The 23,838-nt window shown below is 40.6% G+C and overlaps 1 protein-coding gene across 1 annotated transcript in view; it reads left to right on the top strand.

Moving 5' to 3' along the window:
* Positions 1 to 22,298, top strand: part of lmtk2 (lemur tyrosine kinase 2) — a 29,726-nt gene extending 7,428 nt beyond the window's left edge. Inside the window, exons 2-14 of the mRNA XM_040051744.1 lie at positions 1,280 to 1,413; positions 1,631 to 1,784; positions 4,959 to 5,035; positions 5,795 to 5,910; positions 6,151 to 6,238; positions 11,632 to 11,762; positions 14,280 to 14,364; positions 14,933 to 15,054; positions 16,781 to 16,930; positions 17,069 to 20,099; positions 20,184 to 20,316; positions 20,394 to 20,645; positions 21,103 to 22,298. Coding sequence (XP_039907678.1) covers positions 1,280 to 1,413; positions 1,631 to 1,784; positions 4,959 to 5,035; positions 5,795 to 5,910; positions 6,151 to 6,238; positions 11,632 to 11,762; positions 14,280 to 14,364; positions 14,933 to 15,054; positions 16,781 to 16,930; positions 17,069 to 20,099; positions 20,184 to 20,316; positions 20,394 to 20,645; positions 21,103 to 21,131 — 4,502 coding nt within the window. The 3' untranslated portion in view covers positions 21,132 to 22,298. The remainder of the gene's footprint in view (positions 1 to 1,279; positions 1,414 to 1,630; positions 1,785 to 4,958; positions 5,036 to 5,794; positions 5,911 to 6,150; positions 6,239 to 11,631; positions 11,763 to 14,279; positions 14,365 to 14,932; positions 15,055 to 16,780; positions 16,931 to 17,068; positions 20,100 to 20,183; positions 20,317 to 20,393; positions 20,646 to 21,102) is intronic.
* Positions 22,299 to 23,838: the final 1,540 nt, after the last annotated feature.

Genomic DNA, 23,838 nt, shown 5'->3' with positions numbered 1-23,838 from the left:
CATGGTGTGTCTTTTTTGTAGTGCTGAGGTACGGTTGTACACAGGCACCGATTGAGTTCCCATCAGTTTCTCTAGCCTGTTGTTAAGGCTAAACCAGGGCAAATATCAAAGTTATTTTGGTCAGCTTTGTCTTTTTTTTTTTCTTTTTTTTTTTTTTTTTTTTAAAACATGTATATGCACAGACATTGGAAATCCAACTTACAGACCGGTGAAACCAGTGTACTTTTATTGCCAGGCCCAACCCTGGATTTGTACAAGGAAGGGCATCTGGCTTGAAAAGGACATCAACTTTGCAAAATCAGACATGCAGGTCATCAGATTTCCAGATCAGTCAGGGCCCGGGTTAACTACAGCTTATTAGATTTTAAATTAAAGGAACATAGCTTTTCATTCAAGTAGTTTTCCATATTCTTTATTCATAATTCACTTGAATATACTTAAATAAATTTAGACTTGCTGAAAGGTGGAATAATCTCATTACAACAAAACAGAATCAGTCTCAATAATCTATTTATCTTGATGTTTCTTTTTTATTAATCTGTGGAAGCTAAAATTGTAATTGCAGTTAAAATTTGATAATGCACAGCCCTGCACATACATGCCGTATATAGTGCCCTCCGTCATCCTTTTGTCTCCTGTAGTATCAGCTTGTACCGTTTAGTTAACTAAATCTGAGGCTCATGTGGTTTGGCATTAGTATAGTGAGTGAGCTGCAGCTGAGCAGCACAGTGGGTGGGTTGTGAGGATGCTGTCAGCCCTGACACTTGAACTGCTGGGCCAGCAGCATCCTCACTTGAGCAGATCTACACCCGCTGTCACAACTGCTGCACTATCAGCTGGTGATTGGCCAGCAGACACCCCCACAACTGCTTCTCTGAATACCTGATAAGGGATAGAGGTCATCTGAGAAGTCACACTTATTGCCACAACATTTTGGGAGAAGTGGTGAATCACTCATTAATGTATGCCATGCACAATGGTACAGATTGGTTTTTCTTCTCACTGCAGTGGAGTTGCAAGAGAAAGACAGTAATGATATGAAGAGGTTGTAGTGTAGTGCACTGTGCAGTTTATTTTTGTTGTCAAGCTCTAATGTACCTTTGTGGGTGGCTTTAGAAGTACTGGTACACTTCTCATGTGTTGTACTGCTGTCAAACACACTTATGCTAACCTAACACAACTGTCATGTTTCTTCTTTATTCCCTTCTAATTTATTTTTGAATTCCAGAGATAGATGTGAATGATTCAGCACATTTTCTTTCTGTTTTTGTCATTTCAGGTGAAGGCACGGGGGACACTTTGTCTGTCTCTATCTACCTGTCCCTGGTGGTGTCTTTGATGGTGATTGTGTCCTTGGTGGTGGTGCTAGTGAACTGTGTGACCTGCTGCAAGGAAAGGGAGATCAACTTCAAGGTGAGAGTTTTGGCAGGCAGGTAGCCAGACACAAGTGAGTTTCATTTCCTTCATGCAGACTTGACTTGATGAAAACACAGTGGGTGAATGTATAATGTAATGGGCTGTGTGTAAATTTAGTCTAAAAGAGAGTCAGCGTTTTTTGTTTGGGTTTTTTTTTTTGTTGTTGTCATGCCGTCAACAAATTTATACATGGCATATGTTTGTGTGGACATAGGAGTTTGAAGATCACTTTGATGATGAGATCGACTTCACTCCACCAGCAGAGGACACCCCTTCTATGCAGTCCCCAGCTGAGGTCTATACCCTTGCTGTGTCTCCTGTGCCCCTGCCTGGCCCGCCACACCTCCAACCTCCTGCCCGCATCACAGGTCTGATACATACACATTCACAGAATCATGTTGTATAAATAAACTTGGCACAAACACTAAGGAAATGTGTGTATCTTCAATGATTTCTTTGTTGTAACAGTGCTTTTAGGCAATAAGTCTTATAGTGTTGGAAAGCCTGGTTATTTCCCTTAAATAGTGCCACAAGGAAAATGCATTTGTGGGTTGAGCAGCAGAGTTGAGTTTATGGGTTGCACCCATGAGAAGCTTACAAAATCTTTTCTCCCAGTGCCAGACTGTTTATTCTGCTATTGATTGTTTGGTTTGGTTTAGTTTAGTTTAGTTTAGTTTACTGGGCCCTATTTCAGGAAGCCGGTTTAGAAAACTCAGAGTGAAAAACGATACACACTGATTGAGTAACCCCGAACTGTCCAACTCGGAATATTCGGTTTCAGAAAGGCTGATAACAATTAGTTCAATCAACGCGGAGTTGCTTTAACCCCAAGTTAAGCGCGCACACGAGGATACATAAAGCCCTGATTAGTGGAGCACAGATTAAGCGAGTCACCATGGAGACAGAGGGAAAGAAGGCGCGGTCAATGTATTTTACAGCGCTTGAGGCCGAAATTCTGATGGCAGCATATGCCGATAACATGCAAATTTTGCGGAAAAAAAGTAACACAGCCTCAGCTGCAAAAGAAAGGGAGCATGCATGGCAAAACATAGCCGACAGAGTCAATGCGTGAGTGTTAATTTAAACATTGATCTAGGGATTTCCACCCATTTAACACGTTATTTTATTATATTTTATTTTATTTTTTATTCTATACATTTCATTTTGTGATGTGATGTGAGCGCAGGTGCAACCCAACAGGCCCCAAACGTTCCTGGCAGCAAGTAAAAATGAAATATAAAAATATAGTCCAAACAGGTAAGGTGTAATTGTATTATGAGCCATAGTGCTTGGTCTGTTTGTCCTATGTAAATCAATTGCAGTTGGAGGCTACATTAATTTCCCCTCTGTAAGCACTTATTGAAATTATCTGAGCACATTACAAGTACATATTTGCTTACTCTGTATGCTCAAATGTGACCCGTTATAGCCAACAGAAAAAAAGCGGAGGCCCGAAAAACAGGTGGGGGTCCTCCACCACCACCACTCACAGAGGCTGAGCAGTTGGCTTCCACATTTGTGACAATGTTGGCAGCATCACATATGATCTTCACAGTGCAGAGAACACAAATTAGCATCCATTACTATAATGAAATAATTTGTTAGTTTGAAATGCTACAGGGAACTATGTACCTGTACATTAATGCTGTGGAAAGACTTCCTGTTCACATAGTCTCCTTCATTTACTGAAGGAGCAATGATTGGAATGTGAGTGCCATCTATACAGCCAATCACGCCTGGGAACCGTGAGAATAAATGTAAAATTTAAGTAGTAGTTCAAGTATCACCACATCATGAATTAAGTTTTGTTCATCCTGATACCTGCAATTTTGTGGAATCCCTCTTTGATAAATCTTGTGGGTCTATGACCGGGGAACACCACAAACGAGTACCGGAGACGTTTCAGTGCAACTGTAACATTTTTGACTGCCCGACAGACGGTAGCCTTGGAAACGTGCTCAGCGTCACCAATATTATACAGAAAGCTCCCGTTTGCAAAAAACCGATAATATGTACAGAACTGAGAGAATGTCCGCGATGTGTCACATGAGCAATATTAGGCCTGAGGATGTTATTCAAATAAATTATAGATTGTGCTGAAAAACGGTAACGTTCACACAGGAAATCATCAGGAAATGATAAAATGTCCGAACGCGCTCTTATCACTCTCTCCCGGCGGAGAGCTCTACGGAGAATTTGGGCTTCAACATCTACTGGCTCTTCAAGGAAGGGACACGCCATGTCTGACACTTCCTACAGTCAGGTTTCTGACAAAGAGGCGGAGAAAGTCAGGGTTAGTTGAAGTAAACCTGCTAGGGGGCAGGTTAGCTTCACGGAGTGTGTCGTCATAGTAACTCACTCAGAATTAATCTAAACTCGCTTTGTGAAACCGAAAACCCAGAGTTTTCGTTAACTCAGCGTATACTTACTCAGAGTTTGCACTAAACCGGCTTCCTGAAATAGGGCCCTGGACTGGATGATTGAAGTCTAAAGAAACAAGACAGTTTGCAATTTAATAATTTATTTGTCTAATAAACGGGGGCCTCAGTAGCTTGTGGGTGAATGATACACAGCCACAACAGCAGTACTCAACTCTGCTGCTCAACCCACAAATGCATTTTATTTACAAATTTTACACCATTTAAGCAGAAATAAACAGGCCTTCCAACGGTAGTTAAAACAAAGAAATGATCAAACACAAATTTCCTTACTTTTGTGTGCTTAGCTTATGTCATGAAATACGGTTGTCCATTAAAATATGTTTGTTTGCACTTTGTAGTAAAAAATGTTCTATTAACACCAGAGGTGGTGGAAATCCACCTGTAGACTGTTTGGTCCCCACCAATAAATAAATATTGAGGGTAGAAATATTAGTACCCCAAAACGTTCTCTGTGGAAAAAACTAAACAAAAATGGGATTTCTTTGGCAAATGTGATCACTGTGTCACAACAGTTCACATAAATTTGAGAACAGTACAGGGATGGAAGGGTGTATCTTAAAAAATTTGTCACATTTTTTATTTATTTATTTTTATTGAAAACGTCATACCTAGTACCCATAAACAGTGACTATGAAATACTTGTTCATATCCACACACGGTATGTTAAACTAGTTAGTAACTTAATGTAAAGAAGTTGATGTACTTTCTGTTTAGGTGTAGTTAGCTACACATGCTGCATACAGTGCTAAGTGCTAGTCATTAGACAGTTTTTTTTGTTTTTTTTTTGTTATTTTAATGCAGTTTTATTGTTGCTGTAATTTCAATGTGTTTGTCTGAAACAGGTTTCTCTTGTAAATGAGAGATTGAGCCTTAATGGGACTACCTGTATAAATAAAGGTTAAGTTAAAAAATTAAATATTTCAGATAGTTTGTTAAGAAGAGCATCTCTGACTCAACTATGTGACAACACAATTTCTCAATTTAATTTCACTGTAGTGTTTTCTATTTTGAAGTTGTTGTTTTATTAAGTGGTTCAGATGTAACTTGTGATGCGTCGGTTGGGGCAGTCTTAATAACAGTGATGGGTATTTGGTGTCACAGAGGGATCAACAGGCTTCCAGGTCGTGCGCCACAGTCTGAGCTACATCCAAGAGATCGGCAACGGCTGGTTTGGCCAGGTAAGATAGTTTTTCTTTAATTATCTTCTTCACAAAATTGCGTCCACACAAAAGACAAAGAGCTAAATACTCATCTGAAAAATTCATTTTAACAAGATGGCAAGCTGTCACTTGTGATTTAATCATTGAATCACAAGTGACAATCATTAATCAATATCGCTACAACCAGTGACTACAGTGGCTTGCAAAAGTATTCGGCCCCCCTTGAACTTTTCCACATTTTGTCACATTACAGCCACAAACATGAATCAATATTATTGGAATTCCACGTGAAAGACCAACACAAAGTGGTGTACACGTGAGAAGTGGAACGAAAATCATACATGATTCCAAACATTTTTTACAAATAAATAACTGCAAAGTCGGGTGTGCGTAATTATTCAGCCCCCTGAGTCAATACTTTGTAGAACCACCTTTTGCTGCAATTACAGCTGCCAGTCTTTTAGGGTATGTCTCTACCAGCTTTGCACATCTAGAGACTGAAATTCTTGCCCATTCTTCTTTGCAAAACAGCTCCAGCTCAGTCAGATTAGATTGCGAATACTTTTGCAAGCCACTGTAGTATATTGTGTCAAGTAATCCTTACCTGTCAAGGAAAAAATGACACCTTTTCCTCTGTTAATCAAATCCTTTTCTTTTTCTCTGCAGTTAGTGGTGCTCCTTGAAATCTTAGAAAAAAACATCTAGACTTGGGTGGTGGTGATGAATCTTTGTTTTCTTTTTGTTTAGCGTGACGTGTTCTTTCTGTTGTATTAACAGGTCCTGTTGAGTGATATCTACACAGACCCAGGGACAAGAGTGGTGGTCAAGGAGTTGAAAGCTAATGCAAGTGCCAAGGAGCAGAATGACTTCCTGCAGCAAGGGGATCCATACAGGTAAAAGCTGATGTTTCTCTCTTTGAGAGCACCCCATTTGCAGAGATCTGTTATTGTTTTTCAGAAGGTTATGGTTAGGGTCATCAACTTATCAAAGACTGTTTTGTTTACTGCACCCGGAGCATCTTTCCTCTTACTTATTGCATCAGTAATTGCAATGTATAGTTTGCTTATTTTAAACTTTTTTGGTAACCTGATGGTCATCAAATCAATGACCTGTTATGTCAATTTGGTTTTCAGAGTTTTGCAGCACCCAAACATACTCCACTGCCTTGGACAGTGTGTTGAGGCGATTCCCTTCCTACTGGTTTTTGAGTACTGTGAAATGGTAAGTAACTACATGCTTTTTAAAATACACCAGTACAGGTATTATGTCAATAATACCATATGTACATGGGAATTAAATTAGGCTGTTGTCAATCTACCATCTACAGTCCTTGTCCAAGAATTTTCAGTGATTATGAGGTGGCTGTGCTTATGGTGTTTTAGCCACCACTCACCTAGAAATTTGTATTCATTGAGGAAATTGAGGAATTTGAGAATTAGCTCATACACAGGTATTTAAAAGATAGTACTCCTTAAAAACTGTTTACAGTATCAACTTGTGATATGTGAGAGATGCTCAAATTTCGCAAGAAACTGGTTCTTAGCAACGTCAGCCCCTAAATATAGTAGTGAGACTACCCGGTCTAGGTGTGTCTTTAGTCACCAGACCTACTCTGGAGTGATAAGACCAGATAGAGACACTATTATGACCTTGGCAAACTGAGCTTTTTTTTCTGCGATATGACACATTGCACTTGTGATTTGGATAACTATATCAGGGATATTCCTGGCAACTAATTTCTTAGTTGCCTAACAGATTGTTCTAAAACTAAGAAACTCAGATATAAATGTAAATTTAATTTAATGGGCATTGTCAAAAAAATCCATATTCTTCAATAATGAATCATTAGCTTAAATGCATGGCACGTTGCGTTATGCATTATGAACCTGTGTTATACTCCAAACAGATAAGAAAGACGAAAAACACTTAAACTAACCGGCTCAAACTGGCTCCTTTCGATGTGTAGGAGTAGTGGCTCTACTCTGAGCCCCTCCTGAATGACTGAACTCCTTACAATATCGCTAAGGGAGAGCCCATCCACGTTTTGGAGAAAGCTGAGTTCCGCCGCTTGTATCTATGATCTCATTCTAGTAGTTTTAACATAAAGATCAGGCCTAGATTAACACATTTATAGTATTTCTCAACAACGATGGCAGATGACTGTATAACATTTAGGACAAAATAATTTATTGGCATTGGAGATCAATTACAATTTGAACAAATGGCTTAAATGACTTCTACGTCTGGTACCAACTAGTGACAACAGTGACTATTAGACATGTAAGCGACTAGTCGCGCACATCCCTAAACTACACATTTTATGGCTCATTATAGTACCTTAATTACCTCGTCAGCATGCACTTTTTATGGCGGTTGTAACTGCTGAAGGCCAGTGTATGGTGCTTTGTAAGGGTTTGTTTGCAGAGCTCTCTGCCTATACCAAAGAATTATGGGAATTCACCTGACACAGAGGGTATGGAGACACTATTTTGTGCACTCCTCCAGCAAGTCAGTGGAGCATTACCTCTGGCTGATTGAATGCTGACTGGTTGGAAACATGTTAAACAGCAAAGAAGCACAGACAGTGGCTGCTGTGGATAGTTGTAATTAATTTATGTTACTAGAATATAAAGACATTTGTTGTACACTTTGATCTCGGTTTCTTCTGCAGCCAGTAGTTTTGATTATGGTGCACTATTTTTTTTTTTTTTTTTTCTTTCATGCTGCCCCCTAAAGTGGCAGCAGACATGAGGCAGACATTTGTCTACCTGCTCAGCATCAGCACTATACCAAGCTGGAGAGTTCATGCACTCATTACTTTACCAAATGATTATTGAAGATAATTTTTTTCTATGTTTTAAACTTAACTTATTCAACAACATATACATATTATCTTACGTTGTTGCCAGTTTTCTTTTATAAATATGGTAAAGATAATGGTTTAAACCATCCATCCGCTTCCGCTTATCCTTTTCAGGGTCGCGGGGGGCGCTGGAGCCTATCCCAGCTGTCATAGGGCGAGAGGCAGGGTACACCCTGGACAGGTCGCCAGTCTGTCGCAGGGCTAACACACAAGGACAGACAACCATTCACACTCACTCGCACATTCACACCTAGTGACAATTTGGATTATCCAATTAACCTATCCCCACAAGTTGCATGTCTTTGGACGGTGGGAGGAAGCCGGAGTACCCGGAGAGAACCCACGCAAACACGGGGAGAACATGCAAACTCCACACAGAAAGACCCCGGCCTGATGGTGGAATTGAACTCAGGACCTTCTTGCTGTGAGGCAACAGTGCTAACCACCGTGCCACCGTGCTGCCCTGGTTGGATGGTTTAAACCCAAAAAATAAAAATAATTACTTAAAAAGCCCAAACCATCCACTCAAAGCCAAGAAAATGAATGATCTAATCATAATGAAGTCACTCAGACTACATTAGGGCAGCTGATTTATTCACTCTTCTCCTTTATTTATTCTGGATGGGTTGAGTTCTGACTGAGGGAAAGCTCTCTTCTCCTGCCTCCTCCTTCTCCGGCCCGAGTTACATAGTTACTCTAAGCTAGGGACCTCTCACATTCCCACCTCGCCCAGCAAAGCAACAGGCTCCATTTACGCTCCTCTGGTGTCAGATCCCCCAGTTGCTGTGTTTGTGCATTTTTATTGCTGGCACCTTGTGTGTGTGTGTGTTAGCGGCTGTTGAGTGCAGTAAACTAAGCTCTTTCTAAAGAAACCTATGGGTGCACGCTGATGAATGCAAAAAGCCAAGAGTGCTGTCTAAAAATATAAACCACCCTGTCATTTCTGTTTGATTTATGTAGCAGGACAAATCTTGACTTTGACTTTGAAGTTGTGTTGGAGAAAACTTCAAAGTTGATATATTTTATATATAGATATATTTTAATGTTTATATAATTTTTTTTTATTTTAATGTTAGTAATGTTAGGCCTGTCTGTAAATGTAGAGTTTGTACCCAGGTAAGGTGTAAGGTAACACTGCTTGGAGCAACTTTCTCCTTGCTTCCCAGTTCTCTGACATGTCCCTCAGTGTCCAGTTAAACTTATCTTGCCAGGGATTGCGTAACCTCACTAGACTGGGGTATTGTCAGCTGCCCAGACCTGGCAGATGACCTGGCATTGTGGTTTTTCCCAGCCAACTCTCGTAATGGCTCTGACAGGACATGGAAGTGAGTCAAGGTGAATGACTTATTATGAATGTGTGCAAGCTATTAGGGAGGATGGCATGATGAAGAGCAAGTCCTGTTTGTTGAAGGCGATAATGTGTGAGGGTAGCACGACTGAGTGATGTGTATGCTCACTATCCCTTGCTAGATAAAAGTTTTGAGGCCTTTATCCAAGTACGGTTCGGGTCTCGTCTTTATACAGGATACATTTCCGTTCTATCAGTGTGATAAGCTATATAAGCAAGATGAGCAAAATAAGCTGCTGACACTTGCTTCATAAAGAAACAAGTGTCGAAGTGCTTGTGTTGCATGTAAAGTAAGGGATGACTTGCTGATGGCGTCTTCCTACTTGAGGTCGTGTCAATCATCTGCTACATGTCGAAACATGAAATGTAACACTGCAGCTGCCCAGTGGACAAGGTGAATCCCAAAAAGCCAATGTACTGTGACGTTCCCTCTGGCAGGCTTTTGATTGATGGCAGTTTTTATGTTTTGTATCACCCATGCTAGTAATCCTGACTGAAAGCATTTTAGACATCAAAATACATCCAGCAACTGGTACATGGGCTGCAGAATGTCACATTCTGTAGTGTTAGTGAAAGCTTCAACTGCGTAGATTTTCTGCCTAGTGATTGGCCAAGATGTTTGTTGAGCCTTTTCTAGTTCAAGGTCTCAGACAAGTGGCAGTTCTTCTTTTTAGATTTCAAAATTCACCTTTGTCCTTTTTAATTGTTACAACAGCAATCACTGTGATTGCTTTTTCTCTTTGTAATACTGTAAAGAAGTTACACCATCACCCTGTGAGCAAGGTTATGTTGTTGTTGCCCATTCTCACAACTGCTGATTTAACAAAGGTGCCTATCCTTGGCCTGCTGTGGTTCTAATATCCAGTCGCAGAATTCAGCAGTAGAAAGCACTTAAAATAGCTTTTTTCTTTCTTTTCCCCACCACTGTTAACTTGATCGTGTGATTACTGAGTTAGGCACGAATCTGTGTTGGAACCTTTACATATCCTTGTTATAAACAGGCCAGACACCAGACTTAATTGTTTTGGCCTTTCACGGTGAATGTCATTTCATTAACAGCGCTGGATCCCCATGAACCCAAACCTAATCACCTGCTTCACATAAAGATAGGCACGCAGTATCACTTACCATATATTGAATATAGCTCTTCAGTGAACACCCCTTCTCAGAGCTATGTGTCTGTCTCTGTCTGTGTGTGTGTGTGTGTGTGTGTATTTGTGTGGAATAAGCAAACAAATAGTGCTTACATAAGACGACTGATCTAAGCTGCTTGCACTGAAATGGCTCAAGGAAAAGTAAACCCTTTGTAAACACACACCCAGACTTGCATGCTCAGTAAATGCATGGGATTTGACATTTTTATTAAAGCATTATTAGCATTATCAGTGGATTCTAAATACACTAGCATTGTTTTTTAAAAGAAACATTTGTTTAATCTACATCAATTCCCCTGACAGTTTGATTTGTCAGAATCACTACTTCATGACTTTTTGCTGTGAAACTTAATGAGAACTGAGTAAACTAACAATCCTTGGTCTTTACTAAAATTCTATAACAATACAGTTCAAAAATAAGAAAATTGCAGATTGCCCCTTGTGAACGGTTGAAGGTTAATTGTTTGGTTTTTTTTTTGCCTGACTTGTCTTCGCTTTTAAAACTTTCAGTTATCGGCAGTTATAAATACCAATAGATTGGGAAGTGGCTAAAATTAGCCACTAAGATTGTCCTGCCAATAAATTAGTCAGGCTCTAATCATGCTGTTACTCTTTGATGGCCACCTCTGCTAAAAGATGTTTGTAACAGGATTCATTCAGAAAAACCTTTGCTCACATAGTTCATCATCTACTTAATGGTTAGCAAAGCTCTAGTATACAGTGCAGTATTTAGTTGTTAAACAGTCTGAAAAGTTTTGGTTAAAGTGTTCACAGCAACTCCCCGTTGACTGTGTTTTGAAACTGCACTCATCTGAGATCCAGCTCCATCACAAAGACCCCTGCAGGACTGTCACTCTGATAACTTACAGCATTTTGTGTCCTCTATCAGGTTCATGTCTGTGTTTATTGTTTAGAGGGGACTTCAGTCTGAACCCCATCAGGCAAATTTATTTCGCTGGTCTGAACTGGATTCTTTTGTACCCATATACCTGTGACACAGCAATACTCATTAAACCGCCTTACCCTTATTTGTTTTTCTCACATGTCAGCAGTGAGAAATGCTGAGAAGTCAGGAAGAAGAAGGGGACTTTGCTGCCCCTGTGTGGCGATGTCTCCACATTGCATTTAATTATTGCCACTTGATAAATTCTTCCCATTGCTAGAATACATACGAGGTTCTGCTGCATTTGTTGAATGTTTATTCCTGATACTAATGAGCGAATGTGTTTATCTGTGTGTGCCTCTGCAGGGGGATTTGCGGGGCTATCTTTCTCAGCAGGACTGGATGTTCAGAAATGCTGAGTTGCTGCAGCTGCAGAGGATGGCCTGTGAAATTGCTGCTGGTGTCACTCACCTTCACAAACACAACTTCCTGCACAGGTAGCACTTCAGAGCTGCAACACTTTTAGCTACCTCTCAGTTTTGATCCACTAAGCTAAACGTTGTGCTTTTCCTTCCACTCAATACAGCTGGTGTTTCGGGAAATGCTTTTCTGTCTAGTGGTCACTGACAACTAGACAGAAAAGATTGTATTGACTGTATAATCAAATTGTGTGCTCCAGTTGTATTTTAATGTTAAAAAAGATAAGTAGAAATGTTGGTGATTTTTATTTAATGAATGTACTTGACTAACATGTTTATTCTGAAATCCCAATATACTAAAATCACACCAAGTATGTGCTCTTATTCGTTTTAATGTTTGTCCTATAGATACATTTTACTAGGTGCGTACCACCAAGTATATCTTGGCGAGTACTTAGTCATTAGCATTCCATAATATTATTATAAAGACAAGGGTAAACTAATAGTTTTACTTTTGTGCTGACTGCCCAGCCACTCTAAGGAGTACCAGTGGTGTCCAAAAATGGTGTGCACAGCAGAGAAGGCTGCGTTTCATTTTCACCCCAGTCTGTACTGGACGTCTGGCTGCCAGCCAGCAGGGGGGTACAAGGGGTGTTGGGAACTTGGGGAACATACGATGCTCAGCTCATCAGCTCTATTTTGCCTGCTCAGAATAAGCTCAGGGGGTTCCAATTACACAGCTCCCATGCATTGCCACAGTGTCAGCTGTCCGCTGCCAAAGGGATATGATGATTCTGCTTTTTGCGTGTAAGTGGATAGCCTCATATTGGGCGTTGTGTTTTAATCCTTGTTACTACTCAACTAGAGTTCTACAAGCCTGTTCTCATGTGAACTAATTTATTCTGCAATCGTAAAAATGTTTCTGTGGCACTTTTAACCACAGAATATAAATTTAAAAAAAAAAAAAAAAAAAAGTACCACCAACTGAACAACACTGCACACAGACACATGCTGGCAGAAATGACAGAGAGGATGGTTATGTAGCAATACCATGTGCTGTACACGCCGTATCCAAAGCTGAAACCTCAGCTTCGTAATGCAAGGGTGAAATTGGACCCGTTACAGAATAAATTACATACTGTACTGCGTGCCATGAATAGATTCCCAATAGGAAGACGTGGACAGGGGTGTTTAAGCCATTATAAGACATTTTTGTGCTTTTTCATTAGGGTTTACCAGGATTTTGATTGTATTATTCTACTACAAAAGTGTTAATGTGTTAATGATTGTGTTAATAATTGTGTTAATGTTTAATAAGATCACCTTTTCATAATATAAAAGAGGAAAAATGTAATCTAATCCAGTGCCAAATCACAGGAGTGATCATCTTAAAATGCTTTATATTGTATAGTAAGGTAGGTAGGGTTTCTATCTAACAGCTTGCACTGTTTATTTTCCTGTAATCCGCAGCGTATTATGCTATGTTTTCCTCCTGTGTTAGTCGAAGCATCCTAAAGGATCAAATACCCTTTGCCTGAACAGTTACAGTGCTATCTTTGACTGCAGGTTTTATTTGCTGCTGCATTTACATTGTATCTGATATTTTGGGGGGGAGCAAAGTTATTTTTATGCATTTTCTATAAAAGATCTTTGTCAGTTGTTCTTGGACTCTGCATTTATTGACTGGATTAGGTTACTAGATTATATTATTCTTTCTGTGTTAACAATGACAGTTCAATACAAAGACATATTAGTTATGTTGCTTTTTCTGCTGGCAACCATGATACCAAATTGCGCAAGTGTCTATATGGATGGTAAGGTATGGAAGTGATCACTGCTGTGGCATGCAGTAACCTTGTAGGGTTAAGATATTGGACTTGCTTCCTCACTGCTGTGTTACTGTATGTTGGGCTGTCAGCCAGCAGCAGAGGACAGGAGAGTTTAAAATACAGCTCCATTTATCTTACAGGGGTTTCAGTGGGTCTGACAGTAGCTGGGCCATGTGCATGCAAGAATACTTGTGTCAGCAGGGTTTGTCATTGGGTGGGTAAAAAGGACTTGGAGCTTGTGGACAGGGAATGCTGCAGGGCTAGAGGGAAACCAAAGCCTGCCTCTTCAGTCAGTGTGAATGAACTACCATATGGCTGTTTAATGAGCAGACAGAGTCTCAAGAGCTTGTGACGCCCTCCCCTGGCAGACTAACAAAAAGTCTGCACAGCCTGTGGTTCCCTCCAGAAACCATATCCTGCTGCTGGATGCACAGTCAGGAATAGTCCCCACAGCTTGTTGCAGTGTGAAAGACAGATAAAATAAGAAAGCCCCCGTTCTAATTTCCTCTAAATGTTTAAGTGTTTTGTGATCCTTGCCAAACTTTCCTCACTTGATTCTTGTTGATCGTTTTGCACACTCCTTTTTTATACTTCTAAATGGTAATGCCGGCATAGGCTAAACAAAACCGAATAAGCTAAATAATTTCATTAGTGATGGCCTCGGTCTTTCTTCCAAATCTGTGAATGCTGTAGCAATTGTGAATTTGTCTTGAATGTCTTCACCACTCAAAATGTAATGCTCATGTCTGTGTTTATGCTCCTGTAGTGATCTAGCACTGAGGAACTGCTACCTGACTGCAGACCTCACAGTCAAAGTGGGAGACTATGGCATTGGACCCTGCAGATATAAAGTAAGGAGAAACCTTAAGTGAGATGCATAAAAGTGTTAAAAGTGCAAAGAATAAAGCATTATATGAATGGAAGAATACGCATGAAGTGATTTGAGTAGTTAGTAAGTAGGCAAGCACTGTTTAAATGCAAGTCAGTTTTATTTATGTTTAAGTCTGGCCATGTTTTTTGGCTGAAGTCAGTGCTTGTGCAACCAGTTGCAAATGAACAGACTGAAAATAAACCGACTTTATCAGAGGCTGTACATGTTTCCTTTGATCAACGATATATTTCACTGAAGAATTAATACTGTCCTCTCATATAACATGACATGCTGCATATGTGAGGAAGCTCTGTCTGCTGCATTCCTTTAATACTGCTGATCTGTCAGTTTGGCTGTCTGAATTTAATACTCATGATATAAGGTCACCCACTAGATCTATTTCTGTAAAGAAAGAGGGAGGCAGTGCAAGAGTGAACCACCTCAATGAGAGCTAATAAACGTTTTATTTAGGTCATATTTCTGCAGTATTTCTTGGAAAAAATTGTTAAAAATGTGTAACAGATTGTTTTTAAATTGTGCTACCATAGGAAGATTACATCATCACAGAGGATGATGTGTATGCACCCCTTCGTTGGTTGGCCCCTGAGCTGGTAGGCGAGCGCCATGGTGGCGTAATTACTATGGAACAGACCAAGCCAAGCAATGTGTGGTATGTACCAGATTTCAGCCCTGCACTGACACTAGAGGGCATTTCAAAAACTGACTCACACATCCAGGCTCACTTGCTGTCATTAGAGAAGAGAAACTGTATTAATGTGTTATAACAGGTATTCTAAGTAGAGCCAAATCCACAATAGCTCAAATATACATACATGTAATTGGAACATGATTTATTTTTGGAATACAACAAAGTAAAGTATCATAGTAAATGATTACTTACAGTTTTGCTAATGTTCAGCAGATTAAAACAACAATCCTGACAGTTCACCAACTGTACATCTCTCCTCACAGTATTCTTTTTGAGCCCCTCCATGACTTCAGTTATCACTGGCCGTTTTAATCAGGACAATCTTACAAATGACTTGTAATTATATTTTAGTTATATTTAGTAGTTATATAAGTTATATTTTCTTTATTGAATAAAGGTTACATTAAAAACTAAGTCTATTATCCAAGTACCTAATTTGCCACTGAATACAACTATGTTGACATTCTAAACGTTTCCTGAGGTAAAGAGAAAGTTAGTATTTATTATGTAATCCCACAGCTACACTGAATCTACAGCAAATACAATTTCCAACCACTTTATTAGGTACTATTATCTAATTAGCAATTAGCAATTATCTAATCAGCCAATCACATGGCAACAGCACAATGCATTTAGTCATGTAGACATGGTCAAGACAACTTGTTGTTTCATCAAGTTCAAACCGAGCATCAGAATCGGGAAGAAAGTGACCTTGAACATGGTATGTTCGTTGGTCCCAGATGTCCTGCTCTGAGTATTTTGGAAACTGCTGATTTTCCCACACAGTCTTCTCAAGTGTTTACAGTGAATGTTCTAAGAAAGAAAAAAAAAAAGAGAAAATATTGGAAGGCAACAATAATTTAAATAACCACTCATGACAACAGAGGTATTCAGGTGAGCCTTTCGGAATACACAACACATTGAACTTTGAAGCAGGACTACAGCGGCACAAGACCACACTGCATGAATCTGGTGTAAATGTCTCTGCATCCATCCTGGCTTGTATCAAAGATCAAGGTGGTGTAATGGTGTCAACGATATTTTTGGAATACTTTGTGTGCCAACCAAGTATTGTTTAAAGGCTGCAGCCTACCTCAGTATTGTTGTTGACCATCTCCATCCGTTTTGCATCATGGATGTGCAGCCGACAAATCTGCATGGCAGCATCACACAGTTCTGAGGGCAAAAGGGGGTCAAACCAGGTACTAGCAAGTGTCTGGTGAATGTATGGATCGTGTGTAGCAGAACGTATCTTTTACTCTGGACACATAAGCAGTGCACGTTTTGTGTAGGGATTTGTGAAGCACAGTCCAAACATGATAAGCTTTCACTGTGAGATTAAGTTGTCTTTAGCTACCTTAGCAACTCAACACAGCGCTACAAAATCTATTTACCAATTTTGTGTGAAACTGGTAAATAACTACCTATAGACAACAGTTGACTGTGTAAAGTTACTGAAGTTACATTGTCTGGTACCTTACTGACAAAAATAATGCTGATGCTGGTATATGTAATAAAATACAAGCACTTTATGATCCATTTCTGTGTAAACTTGGCTGTGTTGTGGAGTCATATAGAAAATTCATCTAGTTTCAGAAATGTAAAGCAGATACCTGTGGCACATATGCATTGCTTATCCTTCTAGTACAACTTTTTTTTTTTTTTTTAAATCCTCAATTGTCCGTAGGGCATTGGGGGTCACATTATGGGAGCTCTTTGAGAATGCTGCTCAGCCGTACCCACATCTGTCTGACCGAGAAGTTCTCAACCATGTGATCAAGGAGCAGCAAGTCAAGCTGTTCAAGCCACAACTGGAACTTCCCTACTCTGATAGATGGTGAGTCCCTGGAAGATGGCTATTTAAGCAGCTTGCATTAAAATTGTTAAATTTAAAACTAAAGACATTGCTAAAATTATTAGGCTGTTAGCAATATAAAGTGTCTAATTTTTTTTTTATTTTTTTCTGTAACTGTAGGTATGAAATTTTGCAGTTCTGTTGGCTGTCTCCAGACAAGCGGGCCACAGCAGAAGAAGTACACCGTCTCCTCATCTATCTGCGTATGCAAGGCCAGAAGGACATAGAAGAAGATTTCGAGCAACGCTGGGATGCACTGAAGCCTAACCCCACTATGCGGCAGACCACTGTTAGCCATTCCTCCTTCCCAATCTTGGAACAGTTTGCTGATGATGCCCTGAGACAAGAAATAGATGAAATTCTGACTGTGACTGAAACAAGCAAAGGTCTCAGCTTTGAGTATGTTTGGGAAGCGGCTAAGCATGACCACTATGATGGTAACCATGGACGTTCAGGCGTAGACACAACACTAAACTACCACAGCATGTTCTTTCCTGTTTCCAGTGAAGATATTCAGGCTCATTTCCCTGATCCTTCAACTAGCGCAGCAGGAGGAGAAAGTGGGAACACTCCAGGATTTCCTGGGATCTTACCGGTGTTTGATGCTCAAAAGCCATCTAATGGGAATGAATATTATATCCAACTAGAAGAGCAAGGGGAGAGCACTGTTGGGGAGGACGGGAATAGAGAACCAGATATGGGCTTTGGTTCAAGCGGGCAAGATTTTGTTGTGCTCCAAGATGTGCGGCTAGATGAATCAAGCACAGATGCCGACTTTTTCCACCAAAGTATTGACTCAAAGGATTCATATTTACCAGACAGCCACATCTGGTCGTCTCTTGAAAATGACAGTCCGTACCACACCAACATTTTTACAGAAGACGGGTCAAAACAAGAAGACTCGCCTTCCTGGAGGCAGAATTTTATGGAGCTTCCAGAGCGCAGCGGAAACCCTTTCCTTGAAGGGGGAACTTTAGAGGGTGAAGCAGTGAATAGAGATGGAAGCTATGGGGATGCTTTTTTAGGGGAACCCACTAAGGTGGTGAATTCTGTGGAAGCAAAGGATGAAAACATGAATGGAAAAAGTCTTTTGAGTACTGAAAAACTAGCAGATAATTTTATGTTTCTTAAAGATCAAACCCTAATGAAGGAGGGTGCTAGTTTCTTAAGCCCACAACCAAATTTTCTTTTACCTGGTTTAGCCCACGAACCAGAGGAAGCATTCAAAATGAATTCTTGGGATAAGCTTGACTCGTTAGGCAGCTTAAACACAGCAGACACTTATTTTAAATCGGCAGCAAGTAGCACATCCTCAAGACACGAACTTCTAGACTCTCCAAGTAACAGTTTGGGGGAGTTTTGTCAGTCTCTAGAAAATGAGACACTGGTGCCTTCCATTACAGTGGTCACAGAAGATGACACAAGCAACCAGCTGCCAGCTAGAAATAGTTCTTCCACAGAAGACCTTGGTCTGTTGCAATCCTCAAACAGAGGTGTAGACTCTGGTTTTGATTCTACCTCAGAGAGGTTTGAGGTTCTCATCAGTCACACTGATGACCACACCACTGCAATATCTGACAGTGCCAATACAGATTCTTTGTGCACAGATGCCAAAATTCCCAGCCTTGAAGATGACCTTGGAACCTCAAAGGATGACACTCAGCCCATAGAAAGTAAAATGCCTGAACCCCTGCCAGCTCAAGTATTCCCTTCAGATAATGGACACAGTGAAGACCTAACAAGTAATGATTTGTTGAGTGAGCTAATTGAGGATGCAGATATACAAATGGAAACCACTCTGTCTGATCATGAAGAATCATTTATGGATACCAATGGGCATCCTCATGATAGAGCTTCTCTTCTGGTGTCAGGTCCATCTTTGGACCAGATCAGCCAGGACAGTTTATTGGAAGACAGTATGTCCACCACTGTTCCAACTGTAGAGAACTTTGCTGAAACACCAGACTCATTAGACTCACTTGACATACACAGGCTTGGAGAGCAAGGAGATGAACTGAATGCTCACATTGCTCAACACAAACTCCAACCTCCATACAGGATATCAGATAGTGGTTATGAGACTGAGAACCTGGAGTCTCCTGAGTGGAACTCTCAGCCAAATGTCCAAGATTCCTCTCCTGTAAAAAATGGCTTGAGTGTTACCAAAGAAGAAGAGGAGACAGAGCTCACAACTGCGGCAAATCTGGTTCCGCCGAAAATCATAATCTCCGAAGTAGAGGGTGTGCTAGATACTCGCAGTGAAGATCCCAGTGAGGAAGATCAGCCAGATAATGAAGGTCCTGCTGAGGAACCAGTTATGGGAAGTAATTACAGAGACTCTGCATACTTTTCTGACAATGAATCAGAACCTGAAAAGAAGTCTGAAGAAATAACTGCAGGTGGTTCTGTTGAAGACACGTGGCTGAGGAACTCCACTGATGAGGTTCCCGAGGCTTCTGGAGCTCCTGCACTGGAGGCTTACAAGGAAAAAGATATTGACTCTTTATTTTCTCTACCTGCTGAATCACAAGCCAAGGATGTTAAGGAGATGGGTTCAGTAGCAGATTCAGATATCACAGAAAATGGTGAAAACCAGGTGGTCGAGTCTACCAGCAGCTCCAATGAAGATGGAATTAAACCAGAGGTTTTCAAGGACACTGCATTTACTGATCACCTGGACCCCTCTGAAGGTCCAGAAACCTCAATACTTCCTTCTATTGCCCCAGCTAAGCCAGCAACAGAGAGTGTAGTTCACGCTAAACTCACCAGAACCGACACCAGTGATGGTCATAAAATAAAGGAGCCGGATGTGGAGGGGCGTTACCTGGGGAGGCGGGATGGGTCGGGCTTAGATGGGCAAGAAGATGGCGTAGATGCAGACGAGGAGGACGAGAACAGCGACGACTCGGATGACGACATGCGCGCGTACCAGCTGCACAGCTCTAGCTCAGAAAGCGAGGATGAAACCGTGCACCCGGTGCCAGTTGTTATCTCGGACGACAGTAGGGCGAAGAACCTGAAGAGCTTGTTAAAACCCACATCTCTGAACATCGGAGCATCATCTTTCCCGTTTCCTGCAAGGTTTGGTGCGGATAACTCCAAAAGAGCCGTGTCTTTCTTTGATGATGTCACTGTCTACCTGTTTGACCAGGTAAAATTTTAGTCTGTGATCTTCATTTTCTTAGTTTGCGGGGGCAGCTGGTAATATGTGTTAACTGAATTAAATCTTATTTAGGAGACGCCCACCAAGGAACTGGGTGACCACTCCTTGGATTCAAACAGTCGGGTACCACAGTTCAGCAGTTCCACGCCTGCTGCCAGCTACCTGAACCGCTTTGCCAACTCTGAGAGCTCTACAGATGAAGAAGGTAATGCCACAAGTCAGCAATAAAAGCCTCTATTTGCACAAAGCATATGTCTTGATTCACTGACTAAATCTTTACAGGTGGTGGTTTTGAGTGGGATGATGACTTCTCCTCACCCGCACCCGCCTTCCTGTCCAAGACGGGTAAAGACACGGTATCCAAGGCAAGGTCCTCATCTGCAGCGTCGTTTTCCTCTCCGGCCCCTGCAGTGGGGTCCATGCTGGATACCAGCTGGACCGGCTCTTCAAGCTACTCCCGTTTTTCCATCTCACCGGCCAGCATTGCCAGCTTTTCCCTTACCCATCTTACCGACTCTGATATTGAACAAGGAGGCAAGTAGAGCAGGCCAAACTGGTATACAGTTTTGAATGGATAGCTCAGTATTTTAGGAAGAAAATGTCCATGTCTGTGCAGTAAATACAAAACTTTAATGAAACCTTCCTCACTCAAACCTGAGTCTTCTCCTGATCTTTCACATATTAGACCAGTTTGTAAACCACTACACTGTACAGCTACAGTGTGCCACATGTATGCATCAAATTCACAAACTTAGGAGGTGTGCATTCTTACTGAGCCCAGCTATTCTTGAATTGCAGTCTTGGTTCTAAGTTAAGCTAACCAATCTGATTCCATTGCGTTCCTAATTTTATTATATGTATGCAAGTGTCTGAATATATTAGTATGTTTAATTTGATGTCCACCACTGTCATCAGAGTTTACATGAACAATAAAATGGTTGTGTTTTCAGGGGTTTTACCAGATGACTAAACTTGTCTTTGTTCACACCAGGAAGCAGCGAGGACGGGGAGAAAGACTAGGGTGCTAAATGAAGGGACCGTTTATCTTCACACTACTGCGGAATGAAGCTACTCTGGCTCTTTTTTTTTTTTTTTTGGGAGAACAGCCGAATAAGGACAACAGACGACGCAGTTTGTGGGGACAAACTGCAGATGCTTCTCTCAGGCAGAACTATTCTCAGCGGCGTGGCCATGAGAACAAAAGGCTGTAAACGGACATTAGGCAAATAAGACGGACGAGGTCCAGTCCCAGTCTGAGCCACATCACCTCTCCAGCTCCATCTGTGTGTGTGCGTGCGTGCGTGTTTGTATGATTTTTAGTTCAGTGCAATTAAAATGTTTTGGGGAGGGAAAACAAACTAACTGACGTAGCTTCTAAATGTTTGCTTTAATGCCTCATCATGCGCATTCCAGGTGTTTGGCTGCTTCTTTTTGTTGTGTGTAAGTGCACTCCTTTTCTAGGACTTTTGCTTCACCAAAAAAAAAAAAAAAAAATTAATTTAATTAAAGAAAATCAACCCACTGGGCTGGTAAACGTATCACTACAGCCAAACAAGAATAAGCTCTTTGATTTCACACACACCTAAAACTGACAGCTTAATTTGTTCACTTTGCTCCTTCATGTCATGTGATTATTTCCGTGATTGCCTTTTATTTTAAAAACTTCCTGTTAAGTTTAATCACAGTCTCCTTTTTGGAGAGGAAGCCATGTGTGTTGTCTTTCTGTAGCAGCATTTGAATTAACGGGTTGTAACTGCTGTAGGTGCAATCCATGCATAGGATGACTGGAACACTACACTACAGAGGCGACACACTGTATTGTCCTTTATGTTTTAAAGGAACATGTATAGTAAGCGTAGTCGAAGTTTGGAGAAATGTCGGTAAGAATTGTGGGATTGTCATATCAGTCGTTAAAGAGGCGACCCAGCTGTAAGACAGTTGTGATGAATAACTTAAAACAAGTTGTTGTTGCTTTTCTTTTGTAAAGCTTTATTTTATCCTTGCGAATGTGCAGGAAGTCGCTTTGATGGTTGTCTCGATTACTTTGTCACTGGGTCTCATTCCAGTGCCTGATGACTCCGAAAGACAAAGAGGCTGCACCCCTCGATTGATGATTGCTACAAAAAGTTTAGTGGGATGATGTTTAAAAGAAAAAAAAAAAAAAGAAGCTATTTTTAAATGTAAGGATGAAGAAAATGTCATGAGCTGTTTGTAATCAAATGTGCAATGAATTTCATAAATTGGTTTGAATCAGAGTTTGTAGGACAAGCTGACGAGCGTGTGCAGGGACTTTAAGCTTTCACAGCAACTCACTACTAGAACAACGACAACAACAAGAAACTCAATGCTGCTGCTTTTATAAACCCGAGCGTTGTGGGCGGAGTTGTTTGCCTTTTTCTTTTTTCAGCTTTGTGTCAAACTTCACTATTTCAGATTGCATTTCCATCTTAAATAACCCTTTCTGTTCAGCTTCTGCCTCTGAGTCTTATCATTTGCGGGGCCGTACGTACAGGGATGTGCATTCGTCGCGATCACTTTCTGTATAGAAGCGCAATGCAAATGGTTATAGATGAAGACAGACCTTTCCTGACATTTTTATGTACAGCTTTAAAATCTCTTATTTGAAACTGTAGGGTATACAGTTAAGGCTTTCCTTTCCTTTCCTTGAATATTTTGTCGCTGATGATGAGATGAGAAGCTGTACTTCACCCGTAATAGCTACATGTCCGTCTCACCTGCCCCATACAGACGGCACTGTATCCCAGACAATGTTATCCTCTGTTTAAAAACCAGCAGCCTGTGCTTCAGTTAAACTTGAACATCTATTTAAGGAAATCTTCTTTTATTTCACTACAGTATACATTTGCTTAATCTTGCACATTTGAGAAATGTAACTTAATGTTGAACTGTACTGATGTGTATATAAATGTTAATTTTTCTTTTTGTCTGTAAATGATGGGAAATTATGTAATTGAGTTCTAGGTATGAGGTTTCATTTTGTAACTTAAACTGAGTTGAATCAGAGGAACATATCACAGTCATCAGCTACAAGCAGTTAAATTAAGACAAACAAGCAGACGTGAAGTCATTCTGTCCTTTAAACTTGTAGAATTAAAAAAAAAATATTTTTACTTCATATTGATCATGCTTAGTGTGATTGAAATGTTTATAATTACACTGTTTAATATGAAAATAAATGCAAATGACTTCTAATAAAGGTTTGTGGCTCGTTCTGTTTTCAGTTGATAATCATGCAGGAGATTAACACGTTTAATTGGACTGAACGAGTTGGTGTATGAGGCTCAGGGCAGGCTGCACGGGTAATCTTAAGGCCTCGAGTAGGTTAAGATGTCAAAATGTACAGTGCCACATTTGGCAAAAACTAAACAAAGCAAATCAGCAAAAAGACCTCATCCCTGCTGTTGGTGTACAGGACCTGTCACCAACTCCACCATGAACTCCCCTGTATGACCCAGTCCGCTTTTCAACATGAGCAACGAATGATCGCAAACCACTTAAACTGAAGCAACGCTGTAAAGGAGAGTGGGGTGAAAATTCCTCCACAGCAATGTGAGAGAGACTGATAGTCACTTATTGTTGCTAAAGCTGGTTCTAGAAGCTACTAAATCCTTCAGTGTACTTAAAGGTGTTTTTTTTTTTTTACAGGACTGAATACAGAACTGTGAAAACAAGTTTCAGGGAACTTAGAAATGTGTTGGTGAACTCA

The sequence above is a fragment of the Simochromis diagramma genome, unplaced genomic scaffold, assembly GCF_900408965.1.
Source record: "Simochromis diagramma unplaced genomic scaffold, fSimDia1.1 OVJJ01000321.1, whole genome shotgun sequence".
In the NCBI taxonomy this organism is placed as follows: Eukaryota; Metazoa; Chordata; class Actinopteri; order Cichliformes; family Cichlidae; genus Simochromis; species Simochromis diagramma.
Note: the sequence above shows the minus strand (reverse complement) of the source record. Positions and strands in the feature narration are given on the sequence as shown.